This window comes from Trachypithecus francoisi, unplaced genomic scaffold, assembly GCF_009764315.1.
Source record: "Trachypithecus francoisi isolate TF-2019V2 unplaced genomic scaffold, Tfra_2.0 Lachesis_group20, whole genome shotgun sequence".
In the NCBI taxonomy this organism is placed as follows: Eukaryota; Metazoa; Chordata; class Mammalia; order Primates; family Cercopithecidae; genus Trachypithecus; species Trachypithecus francoisi.
In genome coordinates this window covers 68,322,048-68,338,018 of record NW_022681466.1, presented here as the reverse complement: position 1 = coordinate 68,338,018, position 15,971 = coordinate 68,322,048, and the positions used below count along the sequence as shown (strand labels likewise).

Here is a 15,971-nt window from a genome sequence, read left to right as displayed (position 1 = left end):
TTAACTGATAGATTTTCTAAGGTGGCCACAATTCACTCATCAATTCCTCCATTCAATAGGTACTGAGGATGTTCCAGGCATTGTACTGGGTGCTAGGATTTGATGATGAATAAACTCCTCAGTGTCTAGCTGGGAATTCTGTCAAGGAGGTGATGACCATTTAGTATGACCAGTGCTTTCACAGGAACATTCAGGAGGCTCAGAGAACAGAGGACTATGGCTACCAATGGGTTTTCTGAAGGAGATAATTCCTTAGCTGAGACCCGAAGGACAAACAGGTACTAGCTGGGTGGGGATAAGGGAGGTGGATATGTCAGACAGGAATAGCAAATCTGAGAGCGAAAAGGGGACCAGAGACGGGTTTATGAACTTGGCATGACTCAGTGTGTAGAATATAGTACAGAGGGGAATAGTCAGATGAAGAGAGAAAGATTGAACCACAAAGCGCCTTTTAATGTTAGTCTCAGGAGTTACAGACTGTTTTTAAATAGAAGAGTAATGTGACCGGACTGGAGTGCTCTAATGGTTCTTCTGGAAGCTGAGGAAAGACTGGATCAAAGGAGGCAAGCTGGATTCAGGGAGACTGACCATGACCAAAGCGTGAAAGGAACCCCATGGCACATCATAAGGGCTGGGATTGAGTAGTAAGCGGGACGGTGAAAGGTGCGTAGATTTGAGGTGTTGAGGCAGAAGGCGGAAACCTTGGTGACTGACTGGATATGGGGATCAGTAAAAGGGAAGAAAGTTTCTGGCTTGGGTACTTGATTGGACAATGGTAGTCTTCACAGATACTACAAAAGGAGTATTGTCCCTGGCACTTAGAGGCAAACTTTCTGCAGGGATAGTCTGGGTACTGTTTCATGAGCAAACAAATTGTTTTACTGGAAAGTACTTGGACTACGGTATCGTTTCTCTTTAGGGCCTGGAAATGATCGAAATCAGTAAGTCATCATACAGTAGACCAGAGCAAATATGCCGAGTCACCTTAGAACTACAGAATGACTCCCAAAAGGTATTAACATACGGGAGAGAAAAAGCCACAGAGGCCCACTTGGCAAGCTCCGTCCAAGCACCACCTGGGTGCTGTGTGAACAAAGTGGTTGGCACATAGTAGGCACTCAATACTTAGAAAATGAATGAATCTGAGGCAGCAGATGCTTGGCACATGTGGTAGTGATGGATGTCACACCTGACGTGGAGATGGACAGAGTGGGCTATCTGAGCCTGTGCCTTTGCACATCTGAATCATGCAGCTCTGATGCCCTCTCCACATATGCGGCTGCTCCCATGCTCACCAGGCAGCCTTCTGATGGAAATGTGGCTTCCCATGCTGCTTGTCTACAGGAAGAGAATGTGCTGCCCCAAGGACACTAGAGCTCAGGCCCTCCAGCAATTCTACTTCTCACTGTAAATTAGTAAATTGGCACCTCTTATTGTACATCAGCTTTAAGAATCAATTTTCCAATGAGTCTAGTTCTCTGGCAGGCAGCCACTCTGAGTGTGGTCAAATCAGGATTTACAGCCCCTCAGCTTAAAGGTTAAACACCAGATGCTAGGGCAGTGGTTCCCTTTTATGGCACCAGGAACCAGTTTCGTGGAAGACAATTTCTGCACAGGACCAGGTGAGGGATGGTTTCGGGATGAAACTGTTCACCTCAGATCATCAGGCATTAGATTCTCATAAGGAGCGCACAAACTAGATCCCTCGCATGCACAGTTTATTGTGGGCTCGTGCTCCCGTGAAAATCCAACGCCGCAGCTGATCTGCCAGGAGGCGGAGTTCAGCCTCCCTCGCTTGCCCGCTGCTCACAGCCTGCATTCAGCTGCATTCAGCGGTTGGGGACCCCTTCGCCAGGGTATTGAATGCCACTTGCAGCCCTGTCAGGCAAGAGCCTGCCAGCACCACCCCCCCCAGGCAAACTCTCCTCTCCAAACTCCTAGCAAATCACTTCAGAGTACTCTAGTTGAGAGGTCTTACTTTCCTCTGCTTCTCTGGATCTTCCTGGGCTATTTTTTCATACCAGGCCTCAAACATGCCATCCTGACACTCATCCATCCATTCTGAATTCTGCTTGGCATCAGCAAGCTCATCTTCTTCACTCCATTGGCTGAAAGAACATAAAGAGAGAAAAGCAAGCCTCTCCCAATCACCAAGGAAAGTACTGGTTAGCAGACTCTGTATCTACGGGTCTATAATATTGGACATTTTTCAGCTTCTGAGAGGGAAAGGTCAACTGCTTTTCAAAGCCCCTGGATTTGTCAAATATTTGGTAGATACATGCCAAGAAAGAAGGAGAAGCCCTTTCCAGAGTAGACTGTAAGGGATGAGAAATTAAAAGTTTGCAGGCTGTACCACATGGCATAATTCCACTGGACAATCATTTATGGTGAACCTACTATGTGCCAGGCACTAGGGCCAAATAAAGTTAGGTTTTGTTGTTGTTGTTTTAAAGTCTGATTTAGACACGCTCAGCATATCCTGGTGGAATCAGTATGAGAAGGGAATCAGGAGACACCGTGACTTCAGCTCTACCAGCAGCTACTGTGAGACCTTGACAAGTGACTCAGCTCTGGTCCTCAGTTTCCCCATTTCAGACGCGATCAGGCGCATGCAGGGTGGTATGGCCATAGACAGTTTCCTCATTTCAAATAAACAGCTTCAGGGAGATAATCTTATAAGCTCTTTTTGGATGCAAAATTATAAATTTCCATAATTTCGGTTTACAGCTTGTTTTAACAACCAGAACTTTAAACAGAAAGAGATTTGCTTGACAGCAAATACAAAATATTTACCAAGCTATAAATACACATTCCTTCATTCATGCATTCCAACAAAATGGTTTTAGGCCTATACTCAAGCTTTGGGCTAGGTGCTATGAGCGCTTGCTGTAAAGGGCGTGCTTCCTTCCTGAGGACCGTGGCATACAGGGAGACGAAGCGAGAAACCGCAAGCAGGCCCACAGCCAAGAACCACAAGCTGATGCCCCCCAGTGCTGCCCCTCGTCTCTGCCAAAGGAGCTGTAACAGTGAAGCAACAGCTGAGGTTCGTGAACTAAAGAGACAGCTCTAATTCTGTCCCCTTTTCCCTTGGAACAGCTCTCTGGAGAGAGTGGAAACTGTCCCAGTGTTGACTCATTCATTTACTTCCTCCCAGTTCTCTCCTCTTAGCGCATTCCCTCTCCCCTTCTCTTTCTTTTCTACACATGAACGGCTGCAAATAGGGAAGTGAACTTGAGTAGAGTGGAGAGATACTGGTCAAACTGAAGGAAAAAGAAACCTTCATACACGATTTTTTTCTAACTTAGGTCCTTATAATGTGCAAGAAGTTAAGAGTGGCTAACATCACACATACATGTAACAAAAATTATGGAAAAGGATTTCCCAATTCAACAAGCTATACTAAGATCACCAAAATGCAGAGGATTCTCGGCCTCGGCGCTCACGAGACCACCAGCACCGATGTACACAGCTCTACTGCACGCCAGATGCTGTTCTAAACGCAGAAATATATAACTCAGGTGTTCATCACAGCAAGCCTCGGAGGCAGCACCATTGATATCTCCAGCTCTGAAGATGAGGAAACTGAGGCACAGAGGGATTATATGACTTGCACAAGGCCACTCGGCTAGGATGTGGCAAAGCCAGGAAATGACACAGACCGTCTAGCTCCGGAGTCTGTGCTCTTAGCGGCCTCCACTATGACCCTTGCGTTTCATAACCTGCATTAGGAACGGCAGAGTGCAGGACCATGCTCTTACCTGATCACACTGTCATGGACACTTATATTTTCCTGTGACATTTTCATGAGGAGATCTGGTAACTGAATATCAACAAAGAAGGCGAGATCACTGGGTTCCCAGCCCATATCCAAAAGATGAAGCAGGGCTGTTTGAACACAGGATAAGGCAGGCAGCAAGGACCTAAAGAGGCCATGAAAGTGACCGTTAGCAGAGCTGCCCATTACCAACAGGCAACAGAAGCAATTCCAGTAGATGACCTGGTTTGCAATTGAAAGCAGAAGGGAACTTCACATTGCTGGTTTGGGTTCCTTTCAAATTCCTCATACTCCACACAAACATTCTTCAAAGCTTAAGCAAAAGAACTCTGAAAGCTGTAAGGTAAGGTTTCCACCCTGCCAGGACCACCACAGCAGTGTCTTATGGTAAAGAACTGAGAAGTAAAAATTAGCTCCTGACAAACTGCAAGATCAGGGCCAGTTCAAATTAGCCAAGGTGATGTGGTTTAGATGTACAGAAGAATCCTTTCATTTAAGGCTTATGTCTAAACCATTTACTAAGAGGACTGGGAAATGGCTTTATACTCCAGTTTTCAAACTGCACATAATACATACTAGACTGGCTGGGCATGGTGGATCATGCCTGTAATTCCAGCACTTTGGGAGGCCGAGGCAGGCAGACTGCTTGAGCCCAGGAGCTCAAGGCCAGCCTGAGCAACATGGCAAAATCCCATTTCTACAAAACGTAAAGAAAATTAGCCAGGCAGGGTGGCATGCGCCTGTAGTCCCAACTACTCAGGAAGCTGAGGTGGGTGGATCGATTGAGCCTGGGAGGTCCAGGCTGCAGGGAGCCACGACGGAGTCACTGCACTCTAGCCTGGGTGACAGCATGAGGCCCTGTCTCAAAACAAACAAAAAAACCCTTAATATACCAAAACAGAAAATAATAGGCTATAAATTCATAGAAAAACCTAGACTCATCCCTTAAAAAGCATATATACACACCAGACAGAAAAAGGACTGGAAAAAAATAAATGAGTAAGTTAACATTAGTGATTAGCTCTCTAGGTGGTAACATTAGAGATTATTTTTATTTTGTTCTTTGTACTTTTTGGTATTTTTGACACTGAACATATGTTTCCTTTATAACCAGAAAACAATACATTTTTTTCTCTAGAAATGATAAAGTTATCCAGTACCTGTCATTTAGGCTACTAAATCCTTTAACTGCTTTGACCAAAAACAGAACAAGTTGATAGTAAGTGTCTCGAATTTCTTTGTGTAGATCAGCACCACAGCCTTCCAAGTGTCCAAAATAACTAGAAACAGAGGAAATCACTGATTCACTTAATTGCCAGAACATCCCTTTCTTAATAATAATCATGATTTCTTACATGAAAAAGAGCAAGTGGCAGTAAGCTGAACAAAGTGGCACAGGCACTGAAGTAAATACACATATAATACCTACAGAAGGTAAAGCACAGAGCAGCGAGTGAATCCATTTGACTGGGTCAAGAGTCACCCAGAAGCATGGAGATGAGATTATTTATCTTCTCTGTGAATATAAACCCACCCCTCCCACCACTACCTGGATGCCAGATACTGTGTTAAGTATTTTTCACAAATTACCTCATTTGATCCTCTCCACACAATCATGCTCACCCCTCTGCCTCCCTTCATTGATGACTCTGGCACCAACCTCACTGTCTTTTCTACCATGATCCTGGCCATCTTGGTGACTTCAACATCCATGAAAATGATGTCTCCATTCCTTTCTCCCTCAATTCTCTGCCATCTTCATCTCCAATGATCTTCTCTTCCATGCCCTTAGCCATCCCAGTTTGATGGTCATTTCCTGGACCTTGCTATCACATGCTGACACTATCTCTGATATACTGAGGCCAGAGCACCCTACTCTGACCCCAGATTTCCTGCTCACCCAGGTAGGACTCCAACAGCAGCCCTTTCTTCAATACCAACGGGCGGCAGCCCAGGATGCTGCCTCATGTTCACCATCTACTACTCCCGCCATGCTTTCTCTCTGCTCCCTTCTCAGCTTAGATTCCATGGCCCCTAATCATACCTTAGCAAACACCAACTCCCGTGTCCCCTCCTTCCTCCATGTACCTGCCTGAGAAATCTTGTACCTTTATTAAAACAGCTGAATATCGTGGAGGAAACACCACACAACCAAGCTGACTAGTATGACTTTAAATTTGTAACTGTAATCATCAAACAAGCACTCAAAATTGTCAGGCAATTCAGTAGACTGGCTTTCTCAATTTTCATTCTATCTAAAACCTTCCCATAGGCCGGGCATGGTAGCTCACGCTTGTAATCCCATCACTTCGGGAGGCTGTGCTGGGAGGATCAATTGAGATCAGGAGTTCGAGACCAGCCTGGCTATAACAGGGGGAAAACCAGTGTCTAGTAAAAATACAAAAATTAGCTGGGCATGGTGGCACACACTTAGGAGGCCAAGGCGCGAGGATCACTTGAACCTGGGAGGCGGAGGCTGCAGTGAGCCAAGATGGTGCCACTGCACTACAGCCTGGGCAACACAGCAAGACTCTTGTCTCAAAACACAAACAAACAAACAAAAAACAAAAAAACCCAACCCCCTACCCCCACCAAAAAACCCTTCCTGCTTCTCCTTATGCCACTGCTACCTCTTTCTCATCCTTCCATTCTCTCTAACGATTACCCTTACATTATTAGAAGAGAAACTTAGGTATCTTGATAAAGAAAAGTAACAATCACACAGGAATTCCCTTACATTTGCACCACCAAGTATCTACCAGCCAACATGCGGACACTGTGTGTCCTGTTTCCCCCGCTACTACAGACAGAGCCTCCCCGGTTCAATCAAAGGCCAATCTCTCAACTTAGGCAACTGCTACTGCAAATTATCCCCTCCCTTCCAGCATTAAGCTTTCCTTATCACTGACTCATTCCCACCAACATACAGAAGTCCTCTTGTATCTCTTTAAAACCCTCAGTTGACCTCACATCGCCTTCCAAAAACTTCCCCATTTCTCTGCTCCCTTTGAGGCCAAATTTCTTAAACTAAATGTCTGTAGTCTCTCTCTCCATGTTATCACCCTCATTCTCCCTGGCCTTTTGGCCAATGGCTCCAGTTACACTGCTGCCAAATCCAATGTGGTTTTATCTCTTTTGAACTCTCACATCAGCATCTGACACAACTGATCATTCTTATCTTTTTTTTTTTCCAGAGGGGAACTCACCTGACATTCTTCTCTCTTCAGATGCATTCTTCTCTTGACTTTTGGGACAACAGCACCCCCTGGTTTTTGATCTACCTGACTGGCCACTGCTTCTTGATCTCCTTAGCTGACACTCCTTCCTCTGCTTGACTTCTAAGTAAAAAAAGTGCCCCTAAGGCTCAGTCCTAGGCCCCTTCTTATCTATCTTTGCACTCTTCCTAGGAGGTCTATGGCTCTAAATGCCATCTACATACCAACTGCATCCAAATTCTATCCCTAGTCCCGACTTCTTTCTTTAACTTTAGACTCTGACCTCTGTTTTCTCAATATCTTTACTTGATATCTTTACAAAAAAGCATTTCCAGCTTAACATGGCCAAAACAAAACCTCTGATTTTCATCCCAATCTGTTTCTTCCATACTCTTTCCCTCAGTAAAATGCGTCACCATCCACCAGTTACTCACTCCCAAATCCCAGGAATTTCCCACGATTCCTTTCCTTTATTTACCCTCTCCATCTTATCCATCCATAAGTCCTGACAATTGTACTTCTAAAATATATTCTGAATCTCATCCTTTCCTCCCCATCTCCAGTACTACTCTCTGGGTCAAACCACCATCATCTGTTGCCTGGACTACTGCCACAGACTCCTAACTGCTTTTCTTATTTCCACTCCTTTTCACACAGTAGCCACAGGCACCTTTTGTAAATATAACAAAGCGTCATCCTCCTGGGCTTAAAAATCTCCAGTGGTTTCCCAACTACAACTCGGTATAAAATTGAAATACTTTGTGGTGATAAGGGTCCTGCCTTTCTGACCTTATCCCATCTCATTTTCCCCGTCACTCAGCCACAATCGTTTTCTCTCTGTTCCTTGAACTAACTCCCCACTCTGGAGCCTTTGCACTGTTCCTTCTGCCCTCAAGGCTCTTCCCTCTGATCTTAGCTGGTCATTCACCTCTTGGCTTTCATCTCCTCAGCCTGCCTTCCCTGACCATCCAAACTAGGTCACTGTATTAATCACCACATAACAATATCACTATCTGGCATTTTTTCATTTATTTATTTTTTATTGTCTCTCTCTCAATACAAAATCTGCCTTGTCTACTGCCACATAACTAACACCCAGAAGACATTCTAGCACACTAGACACTCAAAAGATATTTATTGAGTTAATCTTAAGAACCACCTTTTGAGGTTTCAGATTAATATCATTTCTGTGAGCCTTATATCTAGCTCACAGCTTCCAGGAGCCAAATGATGCATGAGTACATGAGGAATGCAATTCTCATCATCTGGTAAAGCAAAGCTGATCAACTCACCAGGAGGAATAAACACGTTCCTGGCCGTTACATATTAAAAGGATATAACCCATCTTTCCTTGGAATGAGAGAATGAATTAACCAAAAGTGTACATTTGTGTCCCACATAGAAATGACGCAGTTATTAATTCGAGAAGACAACCAGGATTTATTTACAATGATCTTTGCTGTTTTCCTTGTGGACCTGTCCTTTGTACTTACTTGGTAAAATCTTTCTGGCAGGTCAGAAGCTCCAACAGGAAAAGTATGAAAGGTGGATGGAAGCAGTGGGGCTGCCCAAGGGATTCTGCACAGTATTGAGTTATCCTCAGGACATCCAGGATACTCTGGGCCTGGGCTTTCCTCAGGGAAAGGACCTTCACAACACTGGAGACACAACGCAAGTCAGGAACACCCAGAAAACTCTTGAGCTGGGGCAGAAGGAAAATATTTCCGCCAAAGCCCTGATGCCATATATCAAAGAGGAAATACTACTATGAGGTAGTAGAAACACCATGTAGGAGGAGTACCAATACCTCTTCACTATTTTTAAGTCATCACTCAGCAGCACTACAAATCAGTTCATGCGAACAGTCCAGAAGTCCAACACCCCATTATTTAACTTAATTAATTAAAAAGGAACATTGATATTTTCACTTTCCACAGAGACAAAGCCTTAATTCTTAGGACAGGAAATTCCTCACTAACTTAAAGATGCAATACTTCCAGACATGTAGGCCTACGAACAAATAATTTTGCTGGAAAATATCAAATCCTGGCTGGGTGTGGTGGCTCATGCCTGTAACTCTCTGATGCAGAAAGATTCCTTGAGCCCAGGCATTCAAGACCAGCCTGGGTAACATAGGGAGGCCATGTCTCTAGAAAATACCAAATCCAGATTTCTCCCTGGGTTAAAATAAGACAAATTTATAAGTGGCAGCTACCCAAAAAATGCTTCCTTTTAAAATTCTAATGGTATATTCTTGAGATATACTTTATAAACAGTATAATGTATAAATCTTACATGTAAAAATATCTTTTTTTTTTTTGAGACAGTCTTGCTCTATCACCCAGGCTGGAGTTAAGTGGCATAATCTTGGCTTACTGTAGCCTCAACCTACCTGGCTCAAGTGATCCTCCTGCCTCAGCTTCTTCCCAGGTAGCTGGGACTATGGGCATGTGCCACCACACTCAGGTAATTTTTTTTTTTTTTTTGAGACAGAGTCTTGCTCTGTCACCCAGGCTGGAGTACAGTGGCGCGATCTTGGCTCACCGCAACCTCCGCCTTCCAAGTTCGAGCAATTCTCCTGCCTCAGCCTCCCTAGTAGCTGGGATTATAGGCGTCCACCACTACGCCCAGCTAATTTTTGTCTTTTTAGTAGAGATGGGGTTTCACCATGTTGGCCAAGCGGGTCTCGAACTCCTGACCTCAGGTGATCCGCCTGCCTCAGCCTCCCAAAATGCTGGGATTACAGGTGTGAGCCACTGCGCCCAGCCTCAGCTAATTTAAAAAAAAATTATTTTGTAGACGGGGGGGTTCTCACTATGTTGCCCAGGTTGGTCTTGAACTCTTGACCCCAAGTGATCCTCCCACTTTAGCCTCCCAAACTGCTGAGATGATAGGCATGAACCACTGTGCCCACCCAAAAATTACTTCTTTAAAGAAAAAAAAAACCATCAAAATTTTTCCTGAATATTCTAAAACAAGTCTTGATCTACCCTAAATAGTATTTGCTCATTTTTCACATTTCAAGTCTCTGACTAGACTGGGTACCTACGGCTTAAAAAGAGAAAGTGCCGGGAAGGTAACAACGGGCTTACCTCCTGTGCGAGAGCGACTGATCCTTAATGAAGTCCATGACGTCCTTCAGCATAGGGTATTTCTCTTTCACTGTGGGCACCAGTCTGGCCTCCTCCATGGATCGAAAGGAGAGCAGCCGGAGCCGCCCTCGGGTGAAGGGAGGCCGCCGGGTGGGTGTGGAAGGTGACAAGGGCTCTTCAGCTGTGGCAGGGGACACGTCTGCAGCAGGAAGGCCACTGCTGGACGGCAGCTTTGGCTGGGTGTCCAGGCCAGGACTCCGGTCTCCTGTGGCAGGCGGTGCTGCCTCAGTTGGAGATACGGAGGCTTGGAAATGCTCTTCCACCACAGAGCTTGTCCTCTGGCGCTTGTCGAGTGGCTGGAGATGACTGGTTTCGTCGGCAGTCTCCAACTTGTCACAGCTTTCTTTTGAACGTATGCCCGAGGGCAGAAATTTTAGTAATAGAAGACTCTTCTCAATACACTCTTTTGCTAGATGCAAACAAGAATCATAATTGAAAAAAAAAATTTAAAATTAAATTTATTGCCTACTTCTGGAGAGAAAATAATCAAGTTAAAAATCACAACTGGCTGGGCGCGGTGGCTCAAGCCTGTAATCCCAGCACTTTGGGAGGCCGAGGCGGGCGGATCACGAGGTCAAGACCATCCTGGCTAACATGGTGAAACCCCGTCTCTATTAAAAAATACAAAAAACTAGCCGGGCGAGGTGGTGGCGCCTGTAGTCCCAGCTACTCGGGAGGCTGAGGCAGGAGAATGGCGGGAACCCGGGAGGCGGAGCTTGCAGTGAGCTGAGATCCGGCCACTGCACTCCAGCCCGGGCGACAGAGCGAGACTCCGTCTCAAAAAAAAAAAAAAAAAAAAAAAATCACAACTTAGGGCAAGAGACAGCTTCATGAATAAAGCGATATAGGCCTGGTGCGGTGGCTCACGCCTGTAATCCCAGCACTTTGGGAGGCCGAGGCGGGAGCATCACTTGGGGTTAGGAGTTTGAGATCAGCTTGGGTAACATGGTGAAACCCCATCTCTATAAAAAACACAATAAAGTAGCCCGACATGGTGGCACAGCCTATAATCTCATCTACTTGGGAGGCTGAGGCCGAAGGATTGCTTGAGTCTGAGAAGTTGAAGCTGCAGTGAGCCGAGATCATGCCACTGCATCCCAGCTTGGGCAACAGAATGAGACACTGTCTCCAAACAAACAAACCAAACCATAAAAAACTGATACACATATTTACTGACAGAACAGAAGAACAGAATCAAATTTTATCTCATTACAGAAATCAAAATCTCACCAGGACTATCAGCATACTTTTAAAAAAAAGTTTCATTGTAGATGTTTTTAAACATGTACACAGGAAAAAAAATACCATGAGGACACCTCCATGTACCTGTCACTCAGCTTCAGTAATTATTAACTCAGGGCCAATCTTGTTTCACCCCCACCAACTCCCCGCTCCCCGGATTATTTCCACGCACATTCCAGCACCACACTATTGCATCTGTAAAAATTTTTGGCATATTTCTCTTAAAAATATATGAGTTTTAAAACATAACACAACCATAATATTTAAAAAATAATAGTAATTATTTAATTTCACTGAATATTCAGTGTGAGCACACTTTAAAATCATAACAAGGCCAGGTGCAGTGGCTCATGCCTATAATCCCAGCACTTTGGGAGGCTGAGGTGGGAAGATCACTTGAGACCAGGAGTTTGAGACCAGCTGGGGCAACAGAGCAAGACCCCATCTCTAAAAAAAAAAAAAAGCCTGTGTCACCCAGGCTGGAGTGCAGTGGCACAATTTTGGCTCACTGCAAGCTCCGCTTCCCGGGTTCACGCCATTCTTCTGCCTCAGCCTCCTGAGTAGCTGGGACTACAGGTGCCCGCCACCACACCCGGCTAAGTTTTTGTACTTTTAGTAGAGACGGGGCTTCACCACGTTAGCCAGGATGGTCTCAATCTCCTGACCTTGTGATCTGCCCACCTCAGCCTCCCAAAGTGCTGAGGCATAGTGCCAGGCAAAAAAAAAATTTTTTTAATTGCTTAACAAGGGGGAATACAAAGAGGAAAAAAAATTAGCCGGGTGTTGTGGCACCTGCTTGACGTCCCAGCTACGTGGTAGGCTAAGGCAGGAAGATTGCTTGAGTCCAGGAGTTGGAGGCTGCAGTGAGCTATATGACTGAACCACTACACTCCAGCCTGGGAGACAGAACAAGACCCCATCTCAAAAAAGAAAAAAAGATGTAGCTCAAAAAGCACCTGATGCCTCCTAAGAGAAGTGATTAGAAAGATGTTCCATTTGGATCAGGTCAATAAAAAATTACTCCTCTATGGGATTTTCTCTATTTATGATACATCCTTGGATACTACATTTAGCACCTCTATTACTTTCCCTAGGTCAACACAGCCTCAATTGAGATAATCTAGAAGGTGAGTCACTGGTTTTCCAGGCTCTGAAACGAAAACAGAAGGCTCAGGGACAACAGCTGGTATTAGCACACTCACCCAGGCTCTCAGGGTTCGCCTCAGTAGCTTCTGAACTATGTTTTTCTTCTACTTCATTCCCCAGGCTCATTAGGGACTTCTGCTTCATCTCTAACTAGGGGAGAATTTGAGCCACATCATTATGCTGTCCAGGCAGGGAAGCAAGGACAGCTACGGCAAACGACTTCAAAAGCACACAGCATTGAGACCACAGAGTACTTTACAGCTGCATCATGTAGGAGGGGTTTGTAATAACCACAACCTTATTACTTAAAAATTTCTAGAACACTGGTGCTGCAAGGAACTTTCTCTACAGCCCATCTAGTACTGATAAAGAAGAAGCTGAGATCTAGAAAAACGAAGCGTCTTACTAGGGTCATAAACCCAGTCTGCTATAGTTTGAACCAAAATTTCATCCCTATGCTACTCTGAATGAGGGGACAGCTCTACGTGATGCTGAGACCTAAAACTGTCCATGGTTACCCAGTATCGAAAGCGATGCTATTCCTCCAGCTCTATGGAGTTCCAAGAAGGGATATAAAGAGGACTCAACTAAATCCTGTTTCCTCTATTTTCAACTGCCAAGACTACAATTTCAAGGATTCTAAATTATTTTATATCTATTCATGTCACTAAGCTTTAGCTTAACAAAAATCCTAAAGCTATATTCTTGAGAAGAGAACAATTCATCTTAACTCCATGATATCATGGTAGAAAACCTAAAATACACCAAAATCACATGCAAAGGAAAATCTTACCATCCATATTCGAATCCCATCTGCCAAGGAATAAACCTGGGCAAACTCATCACTCAGGGCTATTTTGCCTCCACTGTTGACTGGGGAAAGAAGCAGAGACGGAGATTACATTCGGGTAACACAATTCACTACTGTAACATTAAGCACAAAAGATCTGAATCTGCTGAAGTACATAAAAAGGCCTCCTGACAATCACACACCGGGGATGGTAAGAGAGATTTAGGGGAAAAAAAATATTCAATTAAGCCACAAATACCTGTGTGGGTTCTTGTGTTATTTCAAACTAACTTTTTTCAAACTAATAATTTCTAAAATGGAAATAATTTTAAAAGTGAGTAAAATATTAAAAGATATAAAAAATACTAAAAGTAAAGATTTTAAAATATTAACAGTGAGTAAAAAGTAATTATTGATAAGGAAGAAAGTTCATGGTATATTAAGTAAAAAAGCAGGTTATGAAACAGTATAAACAAAAAGATCTTATTTAAAGAGAGTATATATATTTCAGACATGGAAGCCAAGTGCAGCAGCTCACACTTATAATCCCAGCGTTTTAGAATATATAATAATTCTAAGAATAGAATAGAATAGAATAGAATTCTAAGAACAGAATAATTCTAAGAATAATAATAATAAAATTATTCTTATTTTTTAAAGTTTTTTAAGAGATAGAGTCTTACTCTATCAACCAGGCTGGAGTGCATCATAGCTCACTGCAGCCTCAAACGCCAGTCCCAGTGCTTTGGGAGACCAAAGGTGGATCGTTCGAGGCCAGGAGTTCCACACCAGCCCAGGCAACATAGCAAGACTCTGTCTCTACAAAAAATAAAAAATTGTCCAGGCACACTGGCATGCACCTGTAGTCCTAGCTACTAGGGAGGCTGAGGTAGGAAGATCACTTGAGACCAGGAATTCAAGGTTACAGTGGACTACAACTGTGCCCCTGCACTCCAGCCTAGGCAAGAAAGCAAGACCCTATCTCTAAAAACAAACAAAAAAATAAAACATATATCGATACATATATATACAGATATACATACATATGAATATACCTACATAAAAGTCCAGGTAAATAGAAAAATGTTCATAAAGGTTCTAAGTGGTGAGACTGTAGTTAATAATTATTTTAAACTTTTCTATACTTAAGTTTCTACATAAACAGGTTTTTTTTTAATAATTAGAAAAAGCAACAATTTTTTTTTTTTTTTTGGATACAGAGTTTTGCTCATTTCCCAGACTAGTGCAACCGCACAATCTTGGCTCACTGCAACCTCTGCCTCCCGGGTTCAAGCAATTGAAGCAATTCTCCTGTCTCAGCCTCCCAAGTAGCTGGAATTACAGGCGCATGACACCACGCCCGGCTAATTTTTGTATTTTTAGTAGAGACGGGGTTTCATCATATTGGCCAGGCTGGTCTCAAACTCCTGACCTCTGGTGATCCGCCTGCCTTGGCCTCCCAAAGTGCTGGGATTACAGGCGTGAGCCACTGCGCCCAGCCTAACAAAAAAAAATTTTAAAGAAAGATCTGAGGCTTGCCCCTTGTCTTCAGCTAAAGCCCAAAAGATAATATACTAGAAGAGTGTGAAGCTCTCTTTTGCATCTATGTTACAATGTAGTAAGTATTTCCTGAAGCCCTGGAATATGCCAGGGCTATACCAGACACTGGGAATACTATGCTGAGAAAAACAGACAAAGTTCCTGCCCTCAAGCAGCTTATATTCAAGTTGAAAAACTCCTCCCCATCCTTTCTAACCCCAAAGAGTGACCAATTTTTAGACAAAGATGAGCAAATTTGCTAGACAAAGACCATTCTCAAAGTAGTTCAGTCTTAACTCAGAAATAGTCCTTAGACATACAATATTTACATCAATATCTATATCATAAAGGCAGAGACAGAAAGAACTAAGACAAGCCTGGCCTCCTTCAAACCAACAATGGCAGGCGTTCTAGAAACAACCTGCGCACAGCAAGACAGTTCCAGTTCCCACAGTTGTAGAGTTCCCACATTTGACTGTGTGTTTTCTCCTCTGCAAACAGGTATGTGATATCTGAACACAGCCTGAATTTTCCCACAGCAGGTAGCCTTCCATTTCTCAGCTTTCAACCCACAGGCTTTTATCCCTCTACTGAACATTCCTTCAAGTAAAAAGATTATCCAGCTTTCTTATTATAATTTGATTACAAAAATACATACTGTCTTTCCCCCCAACAAAATCATACCGGTTACATCACCCCCTTGATTCCTCAGCAGAGAAAAACTCTTCCATGTGAGATTTGTTTCCATAAATCACTCATGTCTCAATGCAGTTTTGTTTAATTTGAGCAGCTTTTTAAAGGAGATACTAAGATTTGGGGATGTAATCAAGATGTTTTAACAATCAGAAAATAAATTCTGCAATGTGAGATTATAAAGGACTGAGCAATAAAGGTGGTAGGAATAAAAATATCAATAATAACAAAATGAGGCCGGGTGCGGTAGCTCATGTCTGTAAACCCAGCACTTTGGGAGGCCAAGGTGGGTGGATCACCTGAACTCAGGAGTTCGAGGCCAGCCTGGCCAACAGGGCGAAACCCCATCTCTATTAAAAATACAAAAATTAGCCAGGCATGGTGATGGGGGACTGTAATCCCAGCTACTCAGGAGGCTG

The 15,971-nt window shown here is 43.7% G+C and overlaps 1 protein-coding gene across 4 annotated transcripts in view; it reads right to left on the bottom strand.

Annotated features, from left to right (window-relative positions):
• The window catches only part of ZZEF1 (zinc finger ZZ-type and EF-hand domain containing 1), a 142,441-nt gene that overhangs the window by 52,223 nt on the left and 74,247 nt on the right, over positions 1–15,971 (bottom strand). For all 4 annotated transcript variants that reach the window (XM_033185045.1, XM_033185047.1, XM_033185048.1 and 1 more), the window contains exons 27-33: positions 13,324–13,403; positions 12,587–12,680; positions 10,083–10,551; positions 8,484–8,648; positions 4,936–5,055; positions 3,759–3,920; positions 1,979–2,108 (exon numbers count right to left, since the gene is read on the bottom strand). In XM_033185045.1, coding sequence (XP_033040936.1) covers positions 1,979–2,108; positions 3,759–3,920; positions 4,936–5,055; positions 8,484–8,648; positions 10,083–10,551; positions 12,587–12,680; positions 13,324–13,403 — 1,220 coding nt within the window. The remainder of the gene's footprint in view (positions 1–1,978; positions 2,109–3,758; positions 3,921–4,935; positions 5,056–8,483; positions 8,649–10,082; positions 10,552–12,586; positions 12,681–13,323; positions 13,404–15,971) is intronic.